This window comes from Aedes aegypti, chromosome 2, assembly GCF_002204515.2.
Source record: "Aedes aegypti strain LVP_AGWG chromosome 2, AaegL5.0 Primary Assembly, whole genome shotgun sequence".
NCBI lineage: Eukaryota > Metazoa > Arthropoda > Insecta > Diptera > Culicidae > Aedes > Aedes aegypti.
This window is the reverse complement of record NC_035108.1, coordinates 23,889,674-23,905,378: the sequence shown is the minus strand read 5'-3', so window position 1 is coordinate 23,905,378 and position 15,705 is coordinate 23,889,674. Positions and strand designations below refer to the sequence as shown.

General features: G+C 32.7%; 1 protein-coding gene across 3 annotated transcripts in view; it reads left to right on the top strand.

Annotated features, from left to right (window-relative positions):
• Nucleotides 1-15,705, top strand: part of LOC5578057 (synaptic vesicle 2-related protein) — a 45,616-nt gene that overhangs the window by 12,778 nt on the left and 17,133 nt on the right. The window contains exons 2-4 of one of the 3 annotated variants that reach the window (XM_021840272.1): nt 10,639-10,697; nt 11,760-12,273; nt 12,341-12,465. In XM_021840272.1, the coding sequence (XP_021695964.1) occupies nt 11,800-12,273; nt 12,341-12,465 (599 nt within the window). In that variant the 5' untranslated portion in view covers nt 10,639-10,697; nt 11,760-11,799. Of the gene's footprint in view, nt 1-10,638; nt 10,759-11,716; nt 12,274-12,340; nt 12,466-15,705 lie in introns of all 3 variants that reach the window. The other 2 variants (XM_021840271.1, XM_021840275.1) reach the window with 2 other exon arrangements.

The following is a 15,705-nucleotide window of genomic DNA, read 5'->3' as shown; positions in this document are numbered from 1 at the left end:
ATTTGGTCGAATGAATACAAATGAGTGAATAATAGTATAATGCCACATTTTGCGAAGACTTTTAAATTATCCCCACCAGTGAATTACAACAAAATTCTATTACAAATACAGTAATGACCCGATTTTGTCAGCCCCTTTTTGCGGAGAGGTTTTTGCTCTCACGGTTTGAATTTCAAATTTTCTCCAAATCTTGTTCAACCCAGTCAAAGCTATTATAAATATGCATAAAATAGTGAAGAATGAATTATGATAACTTGTTTTATTTTTGAAGGAGAGCTGAAAAACGTTTTGAAAAAGGGGCTGACAAAATCGGGTCATTACTGTATATCAAAATTTGTAACAAATAACAAATTTTGCTTTATTTTTGTAAGAAGCACTTTGGGCTGATGGAGATTATTTCAACATAAATAAAACAAAATCAGTCATAATAACAAAGGCTTTTTCAATTTTTTAAAATTGAAAACAAAATTTGTTATAAATGAACTGAGAGTAATCCCGACCATGTGGAAGGAAGTTGATTATAACAAAATATGTTCCCCAAATATGATTTTTAAATATTACCTGTTGTTATAAAACATGTACCGTTAGAAGGCAAAATAACAAAAAAAAATATCGAAATTTGCACCACATGAAACAAAAATATAACAAATCCTGTTATATTTATAACAAAATAATTGTAGAATGTGTTTCCAGGATGTAACAAAACAAAAATATCATTGCAAATATTGTAATGGTTTGCTTACAGCAAACGTACAAAGGAAAGTCAAAAATATAACAAATGTTGTTATAAACGTGTAACAAAAAATGTTACAAGTTAAGAAAAAAGACCCCTCGTTAACAAAATTATATCAACTGCTGTTATGTTTCACTGCTGTTGAAATGAATGTGTTATAATGTTGTTATATGATTCTGGTCGGGACTGCTTAAACATGTGCGCTTTTATTCATGCAAAAAAAACAGCATGATTTATATTTTGTTTGATTTGAAACATATTGAGGTTCATTTACAGACATAATAATTCCAAATGAATAATATGAGAAGTGCTTAAAACCAGTGTTGAAAGTACAGTATTTATTTGAAAGATGACGAAAAATTTGAGTAACTGATTGACTGCGAATTTGATGCTAAAAATTATTTGCTGAGGCAATATAATTCGGAAGAACAATCAATGTTTGTAAGAGAATAAATCTTTCATCGTAAGAAGCCATTACTTGACTAATACTAATGAATGTTACAGTATCCAAAACTTCTATGAAGGACTATGACAGCAGAAATCAAAAGAATAAACTAATTAAAGAAACAAATAATACCGGGTCGAATGGAAATCCTTCAATCCCGAATTCCAATGGGAAATCTCCGATGAAAATATTAACGTTGAGCTCCCAACCCGACCAGTGAATTACAACAACAGTGTTTTTTACTCAGAAATCACGTATTTTCCAACAAAATATGTTGAAATTTTGGCTAATTCGTAGTTGAAATAATTAAATTTTCTTTACAATAAACAAAATATAGAATTTAAACAAAAATATAGCCCTATACGGATTTCATTTAAACGAAAATATAACTCATTGCGTTATTTTTAATAGTTGAATTATACCAAAAGTTGATATTTTCATAACACTCAGTAAAATTGATCATGTATAAAGCAGCGTCAATTTATTACGTAACTCCAAAAATGGCAACTTTTCTCACCTTATTTCTTACGGAGACGAATCAGTCACGGGCTTAAAGTCTCCCAAATAAAGTTAATAATAATAATAAGAATAATAATAATAAAAATGGTAACTTCGAATGCCCTTCCCCCGCCCATAACGCTATTTTGTATGAAAAACTTCATATTTTTGTATAAGCCGTATCGATTGTTTGGTGTCCGGCTATTTGGTCGAATGCTGTTTGGCCGAATGACGAACAAAAAAAACACTAATTGCTACAGCACTGATGAGTACGATTCAGAGGAGCGGCCCAATGGGGTGGGACGCCATGTGTGTTGATCGACTTTTTTATTGAGGACGAAGTTGTGCACTCCAAACATCGCTTCAAGTCTCTAAGTTGATGATTGGTTCGTCTCTGGGTTACCAACGGGTGCTGAAGTTTAATATGTTCATGAGTCTAATTTAAAACAGCACATTCATTATTGAGATTGCAAGGTGTGAACTGAACTCTGCACCGTTGTTTGAGTGAAACAGTTAACCGAACGACTCTGTGTACACTAATGTAAAAGAAGCTCACTGTTTCTCCGTTGTGCTGACACTGACACTGAAAAGCAAATTATTTGCATATCAATGATGATTTATTTATCTTTAAGAATGAGCTGTTCTTTGAAATTCATTACAAATGCATGCTAACATTTTCGGCCAAACGACATTCGGCCCAATGGCGTTCAGCCAAATGATCCGGAACCCGCCTGAGCTTACTTCTCCCTCCTCCTAGTCCATAACGTAATCCATGGACAACGCCTAAGCATTTGCTTTCAGATTCTTCATAACAAATTTTATCTTTGTTATGGATTAGAACTTTCAATTAAATTTATAACAAAAATAGTACAAAATTTGTTATTTGTAATATTTTTTTATATAATTGTCATTCAATTTTGTTGTAATCCACTGTTCTGGATGATGAGCAAAAACATGGTCAAGCTAATTCTTCATCGATTTGCACTTAGCTTTATTGAAGAAAATATCTCTGGTGGAATAACTGAGGACCACTTTTGTTCAAATGGATGCACCGTTTTGATTCAATGTTTAAATTTTTGCCGTTTAAAAGTTCTCACCTTCGAGGCTCGTTTCAAAAAACTTTATATATATATATATAAATATATATATATATATATATATATATATATATATATATATATATAATATATATATATATATATATATATATATATATATATATATATATATATATATATATATATATATATATATATATATATATATATATATATATATATATATATATATATATATATATATTTATATATATATATATAAAGTTTTTTGAAACGAGCCTCGAAGGTGAGAACTTTTAAACGGCAAAAATTTAAACATTGAATCAAAACGGTGCATCCATTTGAACAAAAGTGGTCCTCAGTTATTCCACCAGAGATATTTTCTTCAATAAAGCTAAGTGCAAATCGATGAAGAATTAGCTTGACCATGTTTTTGCTCATCATCCAGAACAGTGGATTACAACAAAATTGAATGACAATTATATAAAAAAATATTACAAATAACAAATTTTGTACTATTTTTGTTATAAATTTAATTGAAAGTTCTAATCCATAACAAAGATAAAATTTGTTATGAAGAATCTGAAAGCAAATGCTTAGGCGTTGTCCATGGATTACGTTATGGACTAGGAGGAGGGAGAAGTAAGCTCAGGCGGGTTCCGGATCATTTGGCTGAACGCCATTGGGCCGAATGTCGTTTGGCCGAAAATGTTAGCATGCATTTGTAATGAATTTCAAAGTTGACTTTCAAAGAACAGCTCATTCTTAAAGATAAATAAATCATCATTGATATGCAAATAATTTGCTTTTCAGTGTCAGTGTCAGCACAACGGAGAAACAGTGAGCTTCTTTTACATTAGTGTACACAGAGTCGTTCGGTTAACTGTTTCACTCAAACAACGGTGCAGAGTTCAGTTCACACCTTGCAATCTCAATAATGAATGTGCTGTTTTAAATTAGACTCATGAACATATTAAACTTCAGCACCCGTTGGTAACCCAGAGACGAACCAATCATCAACTTAGAGACTTGAAGCGATGTTTGGAGTGCACAACTTCGTCCTCAATAAAAAAGTCGATCAACACACATGGCGTCCCACCCCATTGGGCCGCTCCTCTGAATCGTACTCATCAGTGCTGTAGCAATTAGTGTTTTTTTTGTTCGTCATTCGGCCAAACAGCATTCGACCAAATAGCCGGACACCAAACAATCGATACGGCTTATACAAAAATATGAAGTTTTTCATACAAAATAGCGTTATGGGCGGGGGAAGGGCATTCGAAGTTACCATTTTTATTATTATTATTCTTATTATTATTATTAACTTTATTTGGGAGACTTTAAGCCCGTGACTGATTCGTCTCCGTAAGAAATAAGGTGAGAAAAGTTGCCATTTTTGGAGTTACGTAATAAATTGACGCTGCTTTATACATGATCAATTTTACTGAGTGTTATGAAAATATCAACTTTTGGTATAATTCAACTATTAAAAATAACGCAATGAGTTATATTTTCGTTTAAATGAAATCCGTATAGGGCTATATTTTTGTTTAAATTCTATATTTTGTTTATTGTAAAGAAAATTTATATTTTGTTTATTGTAAAGAAAATTTAATTATTTCAACTACGAATTAGCCAAAATTTCAACATATTTTGTTGGAAAATACGTGATTTCTGAGTAAAAAACACTGTTGTTGTAATTCACTGGTCGGGTTGGGAGCTCAACGTTAATATTTTCATCGGAGATTTCCCATTGGAATTCGGGATTGAAGGATTTCCATTCGACCCGGTATTATTTGTTTCTTTAATTAGTTTATTCTTTTGATTTCTGCTGTCATAGTCCTTCATAGAAGTTTTGGATACTGTAACATTCATTAGTATTAGTCAAGTAATGGCTTCTTACGATGAAAGATTTATTCTCTTACAAACATTGATTGTTCTTCCGAATTATATTGCCTCAGCAAATAATTTTTAGCATCAAATTCGCAGTCAATCAGTTACTCAAATTTTTCGTCATCTTTCAAATAAATACTGTACTTTCAACACTGGTTTTAAGCACTTCTCATATTATTCATTTGGAATTATTATGTCTGTAAATGAACCTCAATATGTTTCAAATCAAACAAAATATAAATCATGCTGTTTTTTTTGCATGAATAAAAGCGCACATGTTTAAGCAGTCCCGACCAGAATCATATAACAACATTATAACACATTCATTTCAACAGCAGTGAAACATAACAGCAGTTGATATAATTTTGTTAACGAGGGGTCTTTTTTCTTAACTTGTAACATTTTTTGTTACACGTTTATAACAACATTTGTTATATTTTTGACTTTCCTTTGTACGTTTGCTGTAAGCAAACCATTACAATATTTGCAATGATATTTTTGTTTTGTTACATCCTGGAAACACATTCTACAATTATTTTGTTATAAATATAACAGGATTTGTTATATTTTTGTTTCATGTGGTGCAAATTTCGATATTTTTTTTTGTTATTTTGCCTTCTAACGGTACATGTTTTATAACAACAGGTAATATTTAAAAATCATATTTGGGGAACATATTTTGTTATAATCAACTTCCTTCCACATGGTCGGGATTACTCTCAGTTCATTTATAACAAATTTTGTTTTCAATTTTAAAAAATTGAAAAAGCCTTTGTTATTATGACTGATTTTGTTTTATTTATGTTGAAATAATCTCCATCAGCCCAAAGTGCTTCTTACAAAAATAAAGCAAAATTTGTTATTTGTTACAAATTTTGATATACAGTAATGACCCGATTTTGTCAGCCCCTTTTTCAAAACGTTTTTCAGCTCTCCTTCAAAAATAAAACAAGTTATCATAATTCATTCTTCACTATTTTATGCATATTTATAATAGCTTTGACTGGGTTGAACAAGATTTGGAGAAAATTTGAAATTCAAACCGTGAGAGCAAAAACCTCTCCGCAAAAAGGGGCTGACAAAATCGGGTCATTACTGTATTTGTAATAGAATTTTGTTGTAATTCACTGGTGGGGATAATTTAAAAGTCTTCGCAAAATGTGGCATTATACTATTATTCACTCATTTGTATTCATTCGACCAAATGACCCTTTCGGCCTAATGATCCATTCGACCTAACGTTTTTCAGCCTAAAATACTTTGGCCTAATGACCAAGCACCGACAAAGACAGAGCATTTTTAAGCAAAAGGAATCTTTTCTAATTCTTGCATAAATGCATATGCATTCTTGGATGTATTTATGTAAGAATCTCAAAAGAAATTCGTGCATAAATTAAAAGAAAAATTATTCTAGACAAAATACGTAGAGAAATAATAGAAGGAGATTTTTTTATGAATTGGTGGAAAATCTAGGAAGTATCCTTCAACGAAATTTGAGAAAAAATGTTATTTGGAAATCCACTGAAAAAACTTCAATGTCATTATTCCAATTTGATGAAATAAGAAAAGTCATTGTTTAAGCTAAGCAACGGGCAGGTTTGGAACATTATTTATGATAATGGTGTCCGACACAGGACACCTCGGGATTCGACATATGTTGAAATTTCCCGTTTCCCGGGTTATAAGTTTTTGATGTCCCTGGAACCCGGGATTCCCAAAATGAACGTAACATTTGATGGGAACCACTATATTGAATTGAAAAACAATATTTTTTCTCCAAATTGAAGCTTTATTTGGTATAATAGAAAAATATTCTAAGGGAAAGAGAATAAATAAAATACCAAAACACTTAACAAGTAAAAAAAAATATCTAGTATTTTTTTAACATCTAGTATAACAAGTATTAGTTATATATTACATTTTTCTTCAACTTTACCCGATTTTATGAGCCTAGGAAGGAAAAACCAATCAACTGCCCATAAACGCATAATTGTCCCATGTGATTAGGAAATCCAGCAAACATGGGACTGACATGCGTTTATGGGCAGTCAAGTTCTTTTGAATTTTAGCCAGATAATTGTCAGTTGCTAACATTTAGCTAAGAGTGAATCCATATCTTAAATCATCTTTAAACATCTCTCATATTCTTCGAAGTTTTTATGACCTTTCAAATGCCTGAAGTGAATTGAAAACTTACAGTGAGCCTAAAATACGCGTATCTGTCAAAGGATACTAATTTACTCAATTCGGTTTTTCGTCCATTTATTTTTTAAAATCTTAACATATCTCATGTTAAAATTTAGGTAGTCTCCAAGGTATTACTGTTAGTAGTATTGAAAAATATAATAATTTTCAAGCATTTTCTTCAGATTAATTCCTCCATAAATTTCTCACTTTTTCAAGATGCTCTTGAATGATTTTTTTTTTCAGATGTTCCATAATTTCTTTCAGAGATATCTTCACCGGAACATTTTAAGATATTTATCCCAAAATTTCATGAATATTTCCTGCAAGAATTCTTACTTAAGTGATTTTTGGAGTAATAAATTTAAAAAAAGATTTTCTTTGATTTTTACTATCGATTCATAAAGACATAGGCTAAAAACTAAAGCCTAAAGCCTAAACCCACATTTTAATTATTATATGAACTTGCACTAGAAATACAAAATACATATTATTTAGTATTACCCCTAGATAAAAATGCATATTTCGGGTGAATTATGATTTTTGTGTACCTTTTGCAATAGCAACGTTTTGTGTGAAAGTTAAATTCAGTTGGATAATGAAGACATTTTTTTTCTGAAATAAATAGTACAAAATTTGTTATTTGTAATATTTTTTTATATAATTGTCATTCAATTTTGTTGTAATCCACTGTTCTGGATGATGAGCAAAAACATGGTCAAGCTAATTCTTCATCGATTTGCACTTAGCTTTATTGAAGAAAATATCTCTGGTGGAATAACTGAGGACCACTTTTGTTCAAATGGATGCACCGTTTTGATTCAATGTTTAAATTTTTGCCGTTTAAAAGTTCTCACCTTCGAGGCTCGTTTCAAAAAACTTTATATATATATATATATATAAATATATATATATATATATATATATATATATATATATATATATATATATATATATATATATATATATATATATATAACAACTCCAAAACAAGACGCTTTCGAATGGTGAGTAAAGATTTTGATTCCACAACATGAATAATTTTAAATCAATATAAATGTGTGGACTTTTCGTTATTCTTATTCCGGACACTCCCTTACCACTCTAAACCACTAAAGAGACGTCAAATGCAGTTGAGCATTATAAATTAGCATATATATATATATATATATATATATATATATATATATATATATATATATATATATATATATATATATATATATATATATATATATATATATATATATATATATATATATATATATATATATATATATATATATATATATATATATATATATATATATATATATATATATAAATATATATATATATATATATATATATATATATATATATATATATATATATATATATATATATATATATATATATATATATATATATATATATATATATATATATATATATATATATATATATATGCTAATTTATAATGCTCAACTGCATTTGACGTCTCTTTAGTGGTTTAGAGTGGTAAGGGAGTGTCCGGAATAAGAATAACGAAAAGTCCACACATTTATATTGATTTAAAATTATTCATGTTGTGGAATCAAAATCTTTACTCACCATTCGAAAGCGTCTTGTTTTGGAGGCTTGATAACGCGGAGGAATAATACAGAATGATTTAATTTATATGCTTTCTGATGAGCTATACTTCACTGCATAATAGACCTAATCGACAATTTAGCCGGAAAAAAATGTTTTCTCTGTTCTCGTCAATTTTAGGCGTTCGATGTCTTCAGAGAAGTTATTCGTAATTGAGTTTTGCATCTCATAAGAAAACAAGTTGATCAGGGTGGCTCATATTTAAGTTATAATGTTGACTCAAACTTTTTTGTTTGATAAAATTTGTTGCTGCGCTCTTTTGCAAACTTTTAGAAAATGTTATTTTGAACAACTTTGTCGAAGACACTTTTGATCTAACTTTTCATTTGAGTTAAGTAAATTGATTTTGTAAGTTTTAACCTAAGATGGACTCAAAACTAACTTTTTTATTTTCAGTTTTACGTGATTGTGGTCTTCAAAAGAGTTGCAGAGGAAGTAATGATACACATTTTTGCTGAACATTAAAACTTTGTATTTCTTGTGATTTTGAAGTTATAAGCAAATTTAAGTGAAAAACTATGAAATCTTCAGATGCCCATAACTCATGGAGTTGGTTCTATAAAATTTTTATTTAAATGGCATTTGGAAGGCCATACATTAGGCAACTTTTGCTGCAAAACCTGTGAGAACGTAATTTTTGTAAATTGAGAAAATTCAGTTCAAATATACACATGCACTCCTTAAGTGTCCGTAATATGAATCAAAATGTTTCAATGATATATCATTGAAACATCCACTACGAATGGCTTTACACGATTGCCGCTAAAATGGAATTTCTATAACCAAAAGTCCTGGACCATCAGGCAATCAGCTTCGGACTTTAACAGCTAAGGAAAGTCTCAATTCAGCGCAGATTCATGCTCAATAAGCTTCAATCTCATTTCTCTAACCACAACATTCATAATCCACTTTCTAATGCAAATTTTTTTTTCCAAAAAATTCAAAACATGCAAAATTATTGACCCAAATAAAATTCGGCGGTCTACAAAACCAGATAAGGTAATATAATTTATTTTTATCACAGTAAATTATTGGTAAAATCGATAAGTGTCTTCTAAACAATTTGTATCTCTCAAACCTTGATATTAGAAATTTTCACACAACATTTTGCAGTTGAAAAAATCTTCTCTGTCGAAAATGACAAATCATTTTCCATACAGATAGGGTGCGACACACAGACACTCTGATATATTCCCACTAGCGGTTTCTCAAGACTGTTTTACCATAAATCTTTGATATATATTGTTTTGCCATGCAGGTCATGAGCTATTTATCTATTACCCATTGATTCAAATCTTGATTTTGTTCAAAAATGATCAACATAAATAGTTTTGATTAAAATTTAGGCTTTTTTGCACGTATAGTACCATTTTTACACTTTTAATAGCACTACTAAGAAAAGCTGTTTATTTATCAAACTAAATAAGGGAAGAATTATGATTTTTACATCAATTGAAAGCTATTGATCTATTCTTCAGAAGAAAAATGTTAAAGTATTGTAAAACTGTGATTTTGATTTCATTTTCGTCTGTTCCGTAAATCTACTGCGACTATAGGAACAGAAATTTGAAATAGTGCTATGTGGCACATGTGCCTATAGTGCCTCATACGATATTGAATACAATAGTATGATTTTTTGTAGTTTTAATATATTTTTAACAAACTTAATATATTTTTCCTAAGCTAAAAATATATGACTGCTGGGATTATCCGATTTTATTATGATATTTGTTCTTAGCTGATCGGCTGATCGGTACATCGACCCAATGAAATGTACAATAAATTTCACATGAACCTTAGCAAAAGGCAAAAATGGCAAGCGAAACAAATTCGCTGCGTGAAAAAATGAAACGAATAGATTAAAAAGTAGCATTGTTAATTGCATTCCCTCCTGGCCCAGTACAATACCTAATTATCTTCGTTATTACTTGTAAGTACTGTTTCGCGCAAGTCCACTCTAATCCAGTTCCGATTAACTAGGGCGATAAATGGTTCCGAATCATCGGACCACCATCGGCCGATGATTACCGAAAACCGAACAAAACGCACGATTATTAATTTGGAAAATCTTTTCCGAGCAACAAATCGATGAAATCCGAGTGACCTTTCTCTCTCTCTCACCGACGACCGAACAAAAGAAGCTCAACAGTGGTTCAAGACAGTAACCCCGTTTTTCTTTCGTCTTTCTTTCACAGAGCAATTAGCAGTGCACAGTGCAGTGCAGTATTGAAGTCGCAACGGAAAGATAAAGTGATACCGTGGTGCATCAATACCCGGACACTTAAGTCGAAACAAATGTTCAAATTGTAAAAAGAGTGCGTTATTTTAGAAAATTCCTAATGTAATATTGCTTTAAAGATTGTTTCAAGCCAGATCATTACGAAACATATAAAATTTGTGGTAAGAATAATGATTTTAGCATAAAAATCATTAAAATATTAAAGCATGTCTTGTCTATAAATCCGGACACCTGATGCAAACTATGTCTTTAAATCCGGACACTTTTGGATCGAAATCCGGACAACTGTATTTTGGCATGTAATATTCGTTTAATTCGAATGAAACCCATTTCACCACATAATTAATTATCAATCTTTATAGAACTTGTCCGCGTCTTAACAACATTGTCAAAAATAATAGTACATTTGTGTTTTTAGTGGCTTGATTACCTGAGCTGAAGGGGACATGGCTTGAACTGCAGTCGATACGGCTCGAACAGTTATTATGGAAGATATAAACTGTTTATTTAACACTCAATTGATTTCTGTTAACTCACTAAGCTTCTCATAGTTGTTTTTCAAATTCCTTTTATTTTTTCTTCTTTAAAATTCACTTACACTGGTTATACGTGGGTCTTTTAAATGATGTCCGGATCTTGAAACACTGGCTCATAATGCCGGACAGTCTCTTCAAACACGGATAAATATATGTTTCCAACATATTTAACTGCAGTGGAGTCTCAATACGTTCAAAACATCTCTTTTCAAGCACTAATGGGTAAAACTTTCGATAAAAATATATTCCACAAACTATTATTTTAACCAAACATTGTTCACGCGTTCATTGACCGTTGAACTTTGATTGGAGTTGAATCACGACGAAATGACGTCCAACACGAACAAATTATTTGTTTTTATTTTTATTAATTATTTGTCAGTGGCTACTAGATTAAAAATAAATGTAGAATAATTAGCAATGTTAACAATAAAAAATGCTTATAAATACCAAACATTTTAAACCCTAATTTTAACTCTAATTCAATCATATATTCAGTGTGTCCGGATATCGGTACCGTCCGGATTTTGATTCACCACGGTACAAGAAGAAAGTGTGAGAGTGGAAGCAACGGGCGGCAAATGATGAAGCCGCGGCGTGCGGGGGCCTCTCGGGGCTACGAGGAGATGGATGGTTCCAACGTGCCAGGGTATGGGACGGGGGTCACTCGGAACGGAGCCACGGGAGCGTCGTCTATCGGAAGCACCGGAAGCAGTACCGATGCGACGAGTCCCATCAACGGAAACGGAGGAGCTCCGCCGGAGTTCGAGTTGGCTTCGGTTAGCGTCGTGCCGGATGATACGTTTACGGTAACGCAGGCCGTCAATGCGCTCGGGTTCGGGTGGTTCCAGGTGAAGTTGTCGCTGTGTGTGGGTCTGTGCTGGATGGCCGATTCGATGGAGATGACGATTTTGAGTGTTTTGGGACCGGCGTTGCACTGTGACTGGGGCATTACGAGGTACCAGCAGGCGCTAGTGACGACGGTGGTGTTTCTGGGGATGATGCTGAGCTCGACGTTTTGGGGGCATTTGAGCGATCGGTACGGAAGGAAGCCGGTAAGATTGATTTGCGGGAAAACGTGGCGAGTGATTAGGGCATGATAATTAACATACCTTCTTTCAGGCACTGACACTGTGTGGTGTGTTACTTATCCTGTACGGACTGTTGAGCTCAGTGGCGCCAAGCTTTGGATGGTTGTTGCTGCTCAGGGGCTTGGTGGGATTCGCCATTGGATGCGTACCACAATCGTAAGTAAATTTCTATTTCTTCGTGGATCTACGTTCCCTCAGTTATTGCATCGGCTGATGAGCGTCGTCAAGGCGTGCAAAGGAGTGTTGTTGTCTCACAATTGACTGGTTCACTGTACAGCGATCTATCCACTTTATGGATATATTAATGGTTAATGACGGTTACGTGAATGCTAGAACAGTTAGATGCAACATTTAACGTCGCTAAATGATAATGTTCGGCTTTTAGCCGTTTTTCAAGCTATTTAGATATAGAACATAGAGCCAACATTATGACAAAACACCTTATTTAAACTGTGTTTAGCTGATCAACACCACTTATTTGTTACCATTACAATAAAAATTGATATAATAGGTGTCATAAAAGCTGCATTTTAAACCAATTGACTTCCACTAGACTCCAGACCATACTTACCTTATTTATACATCTTAATCAGTATTTGTGCTCTTAAAATGTACTAACACCATTAGCATTCCGAGTTTATTACTCAAGAATATCGTAATAATTTATGGAAGAGTGAACAAACTCTTCTTACGTGAAGTCCTTTTAGCTACAACTTTGTTCTTAGACCACATTTTGATTGGACATCAGGATAAATTCTTATTTATCCTCATGAGGTGGGTTTGCATGTAGAATGCTTTACCAACGGTTCGGCAGGCAACAGTGCTGCTCCTGAAGGGAAGAATAGATCAAAGTAATTCAGGCTACTATGTTCTACGGCAAAAAGGCAGTGTTAGTAATTGAATGGTCATCTAAGCATGATAAAACTTTGTTATCAGTAATAACAAATTGTCCTTACGTCCCATCAAAATGAAAAGTTGTAGCTGGCAAGATTTCACATGAAAAGAGTTTGATCACTTTTACATAGATTATTATGACGAGCAATTAGAGGACTGAGCACAAAACGCTTCCCTTTTCCATAGTAATTTTCATATAAACTCCAAATGGCGTGTGCACAACCAAATCTCTTCCAAATCACTTCAAATTTTGAGGAAATAAATATCAAAACCCGTTTAAGAATGGGAAGCAAAAAATAACCATTTGAATGGAAAATAGCTAAGATACTGCGATGGGAGGCAAATGAAAGGTAACATCCTACAAGGAATAGCTATACAGTCAGGTCTTCTACTAGACGCTGCCACCAACTTCACTCCCATTGCTGTCGTCCATTAGTTTTAGGTGAAATTCGGCAGGCATAGAGTCCATAATGTGTCTCAACAATCAACGAAAAATCAGCTTTATTTCATTGAAAACCGCTAAGAAATTGTGGTGGGAGGAAAGTGGGTGGCAATTGCAATAGCGTTGATCTCATTAAGGACTCTCTTAAGATTTTTGTGGATATTCGTTCGAATGTTTTTCTTAAGATACGTTTGGATAATGATTTATTTTCATTCGCAAATTTATGAATTTTGGTTTTTGATTTTTATAATTTTCTTGGTTTTGATGTTTGTAAAATCCTTTTACATTGTTTCTTGAAGTCTCTTCTGGTTATCGATGGACACTAATAAAATTGAGATCTAACAGTTCTTTTGAAAATATGAATGTATATTTTTTTCTGGAACATATTTTATTTTCCGTGTAACTTATGGAAAAAACAGGTTTGATGATATTTTGATACCACCGTGGTCTTATTCTGTGGCAGGTTGGTTGTAGAAAATTAAAAAAATGTACATATTTTTGTTTCGAACATAAAATGAGTCCCAGTATGTTTTAAAATAAATTATTTAAAAAAAATAATAAATACAAAACTTCAAAATTCATAAACAACTGTCCAGATATGCATGTTATGGTCCAAGGTTTAAACAAAAAATAAAATCATTTTTATTTCCAAGCATCGAAAAATCAAAAAAAAAATCCAAAATGAAATTTTCAAAGTCAAAATCCGGAGTTGAGTGTTAGTGGGTTAATTTGTGGATGCCGTCTAACCAGGTCCGTCCCATTCGGGCTCAGATTGGGTACCACTTCTAGTACTGCATTCGGTCCCTCGGTAGTGCTAAAAGTACCCAAGTTTGACAGATCGCAGTACTCTTTTCACGGCATTCTAGATTACCTTATGAGCCATAAAATTTTGGGGAACTGCAAGGGACATGGAGGTCTTTAATTTGTCTTTGGTCTAACTAAAGAGCTCGTGGATACAATTTCCATATAAACAATTTTATATGAACTTCTTAAAAATGTTTTTTGATAAATTTTAGGAATTTTTCATTGTTGCTCCAAGCTTTCGTCTAGAAATTCTTATATGGAAGTTCAAGACGATTTTTTGTATATTTTCAAATAAATTTCTTTCAGCATAGTCTCATGAACTAGCGGGTGAATTGATTTCACCTGCTTATCCAACTTTTTACGCTAGCTATAAAACTGAAGGGGGTGATTCAATTTGACGTTTCTTGCCAACTGATTTTATGGTATAAACTAAGTAAGCGCTAATCTAAAATTGTTGAATGGTCTGTCAAAAATTTTCACTATTTGTTTTGCATTTAACAATTTTTCAATTGGGAACTCAATTGTTGATGATTTATCGTCCATTCTTAGCTAATTTAATTGATTTTAATCCATTTCAGGTACGTGGAACTATTTGCGCTTGTAGACAGATCCATTGAGATAATTATCAAGTTGAACCTAAGACATAGAGCAAATTTAAACTCTACGCCGCTCTTCGTTGATCTGCTTATTCTCAGCAAAAGGGGAGCAAACGGGACGAATGTTGGACAGGGCTGACTGAATTATAATTTGAAAGGCTAAAATGTATGTTCTTCTTCTTTCTGGCGTTACATCCCAACTGGGACAAAGCCTGCTTCTCAGATTAGTGTTCTTATGAGCACTTCCACAGTTATTAACTGAGAGCTCTCTTTGCCGATTGACCATTTTTGCATATGTATATCGTGTGGCAGGTACGAAGATACTCTATGCCCTGGGAATCGAGAAAATTTCCTTTACGAAAAGATCCTCGACCAGCGGGATTCGAACCCACGACCCTCAGCATGGTCATACTGAATAGCTGCGCGTTTACCGCTACGGCTATCAGGGCCCCTAAAATGTATGTCTAAAATTAAAAAAGGGTGTGAGTTGATCTGAGAAGTTACAAAATCAATCTGTGTGGTTTGCATGGTCATGGAAAAGTACCATATACATCCAATTTGAACATGTTTCGGGCAGCAATGTTATATTTTGTGAGGGAGAAGACGCGGGCATTTTATGGAAACCATATTCTTCAACAGCATGAATGTGAACACCGTCAC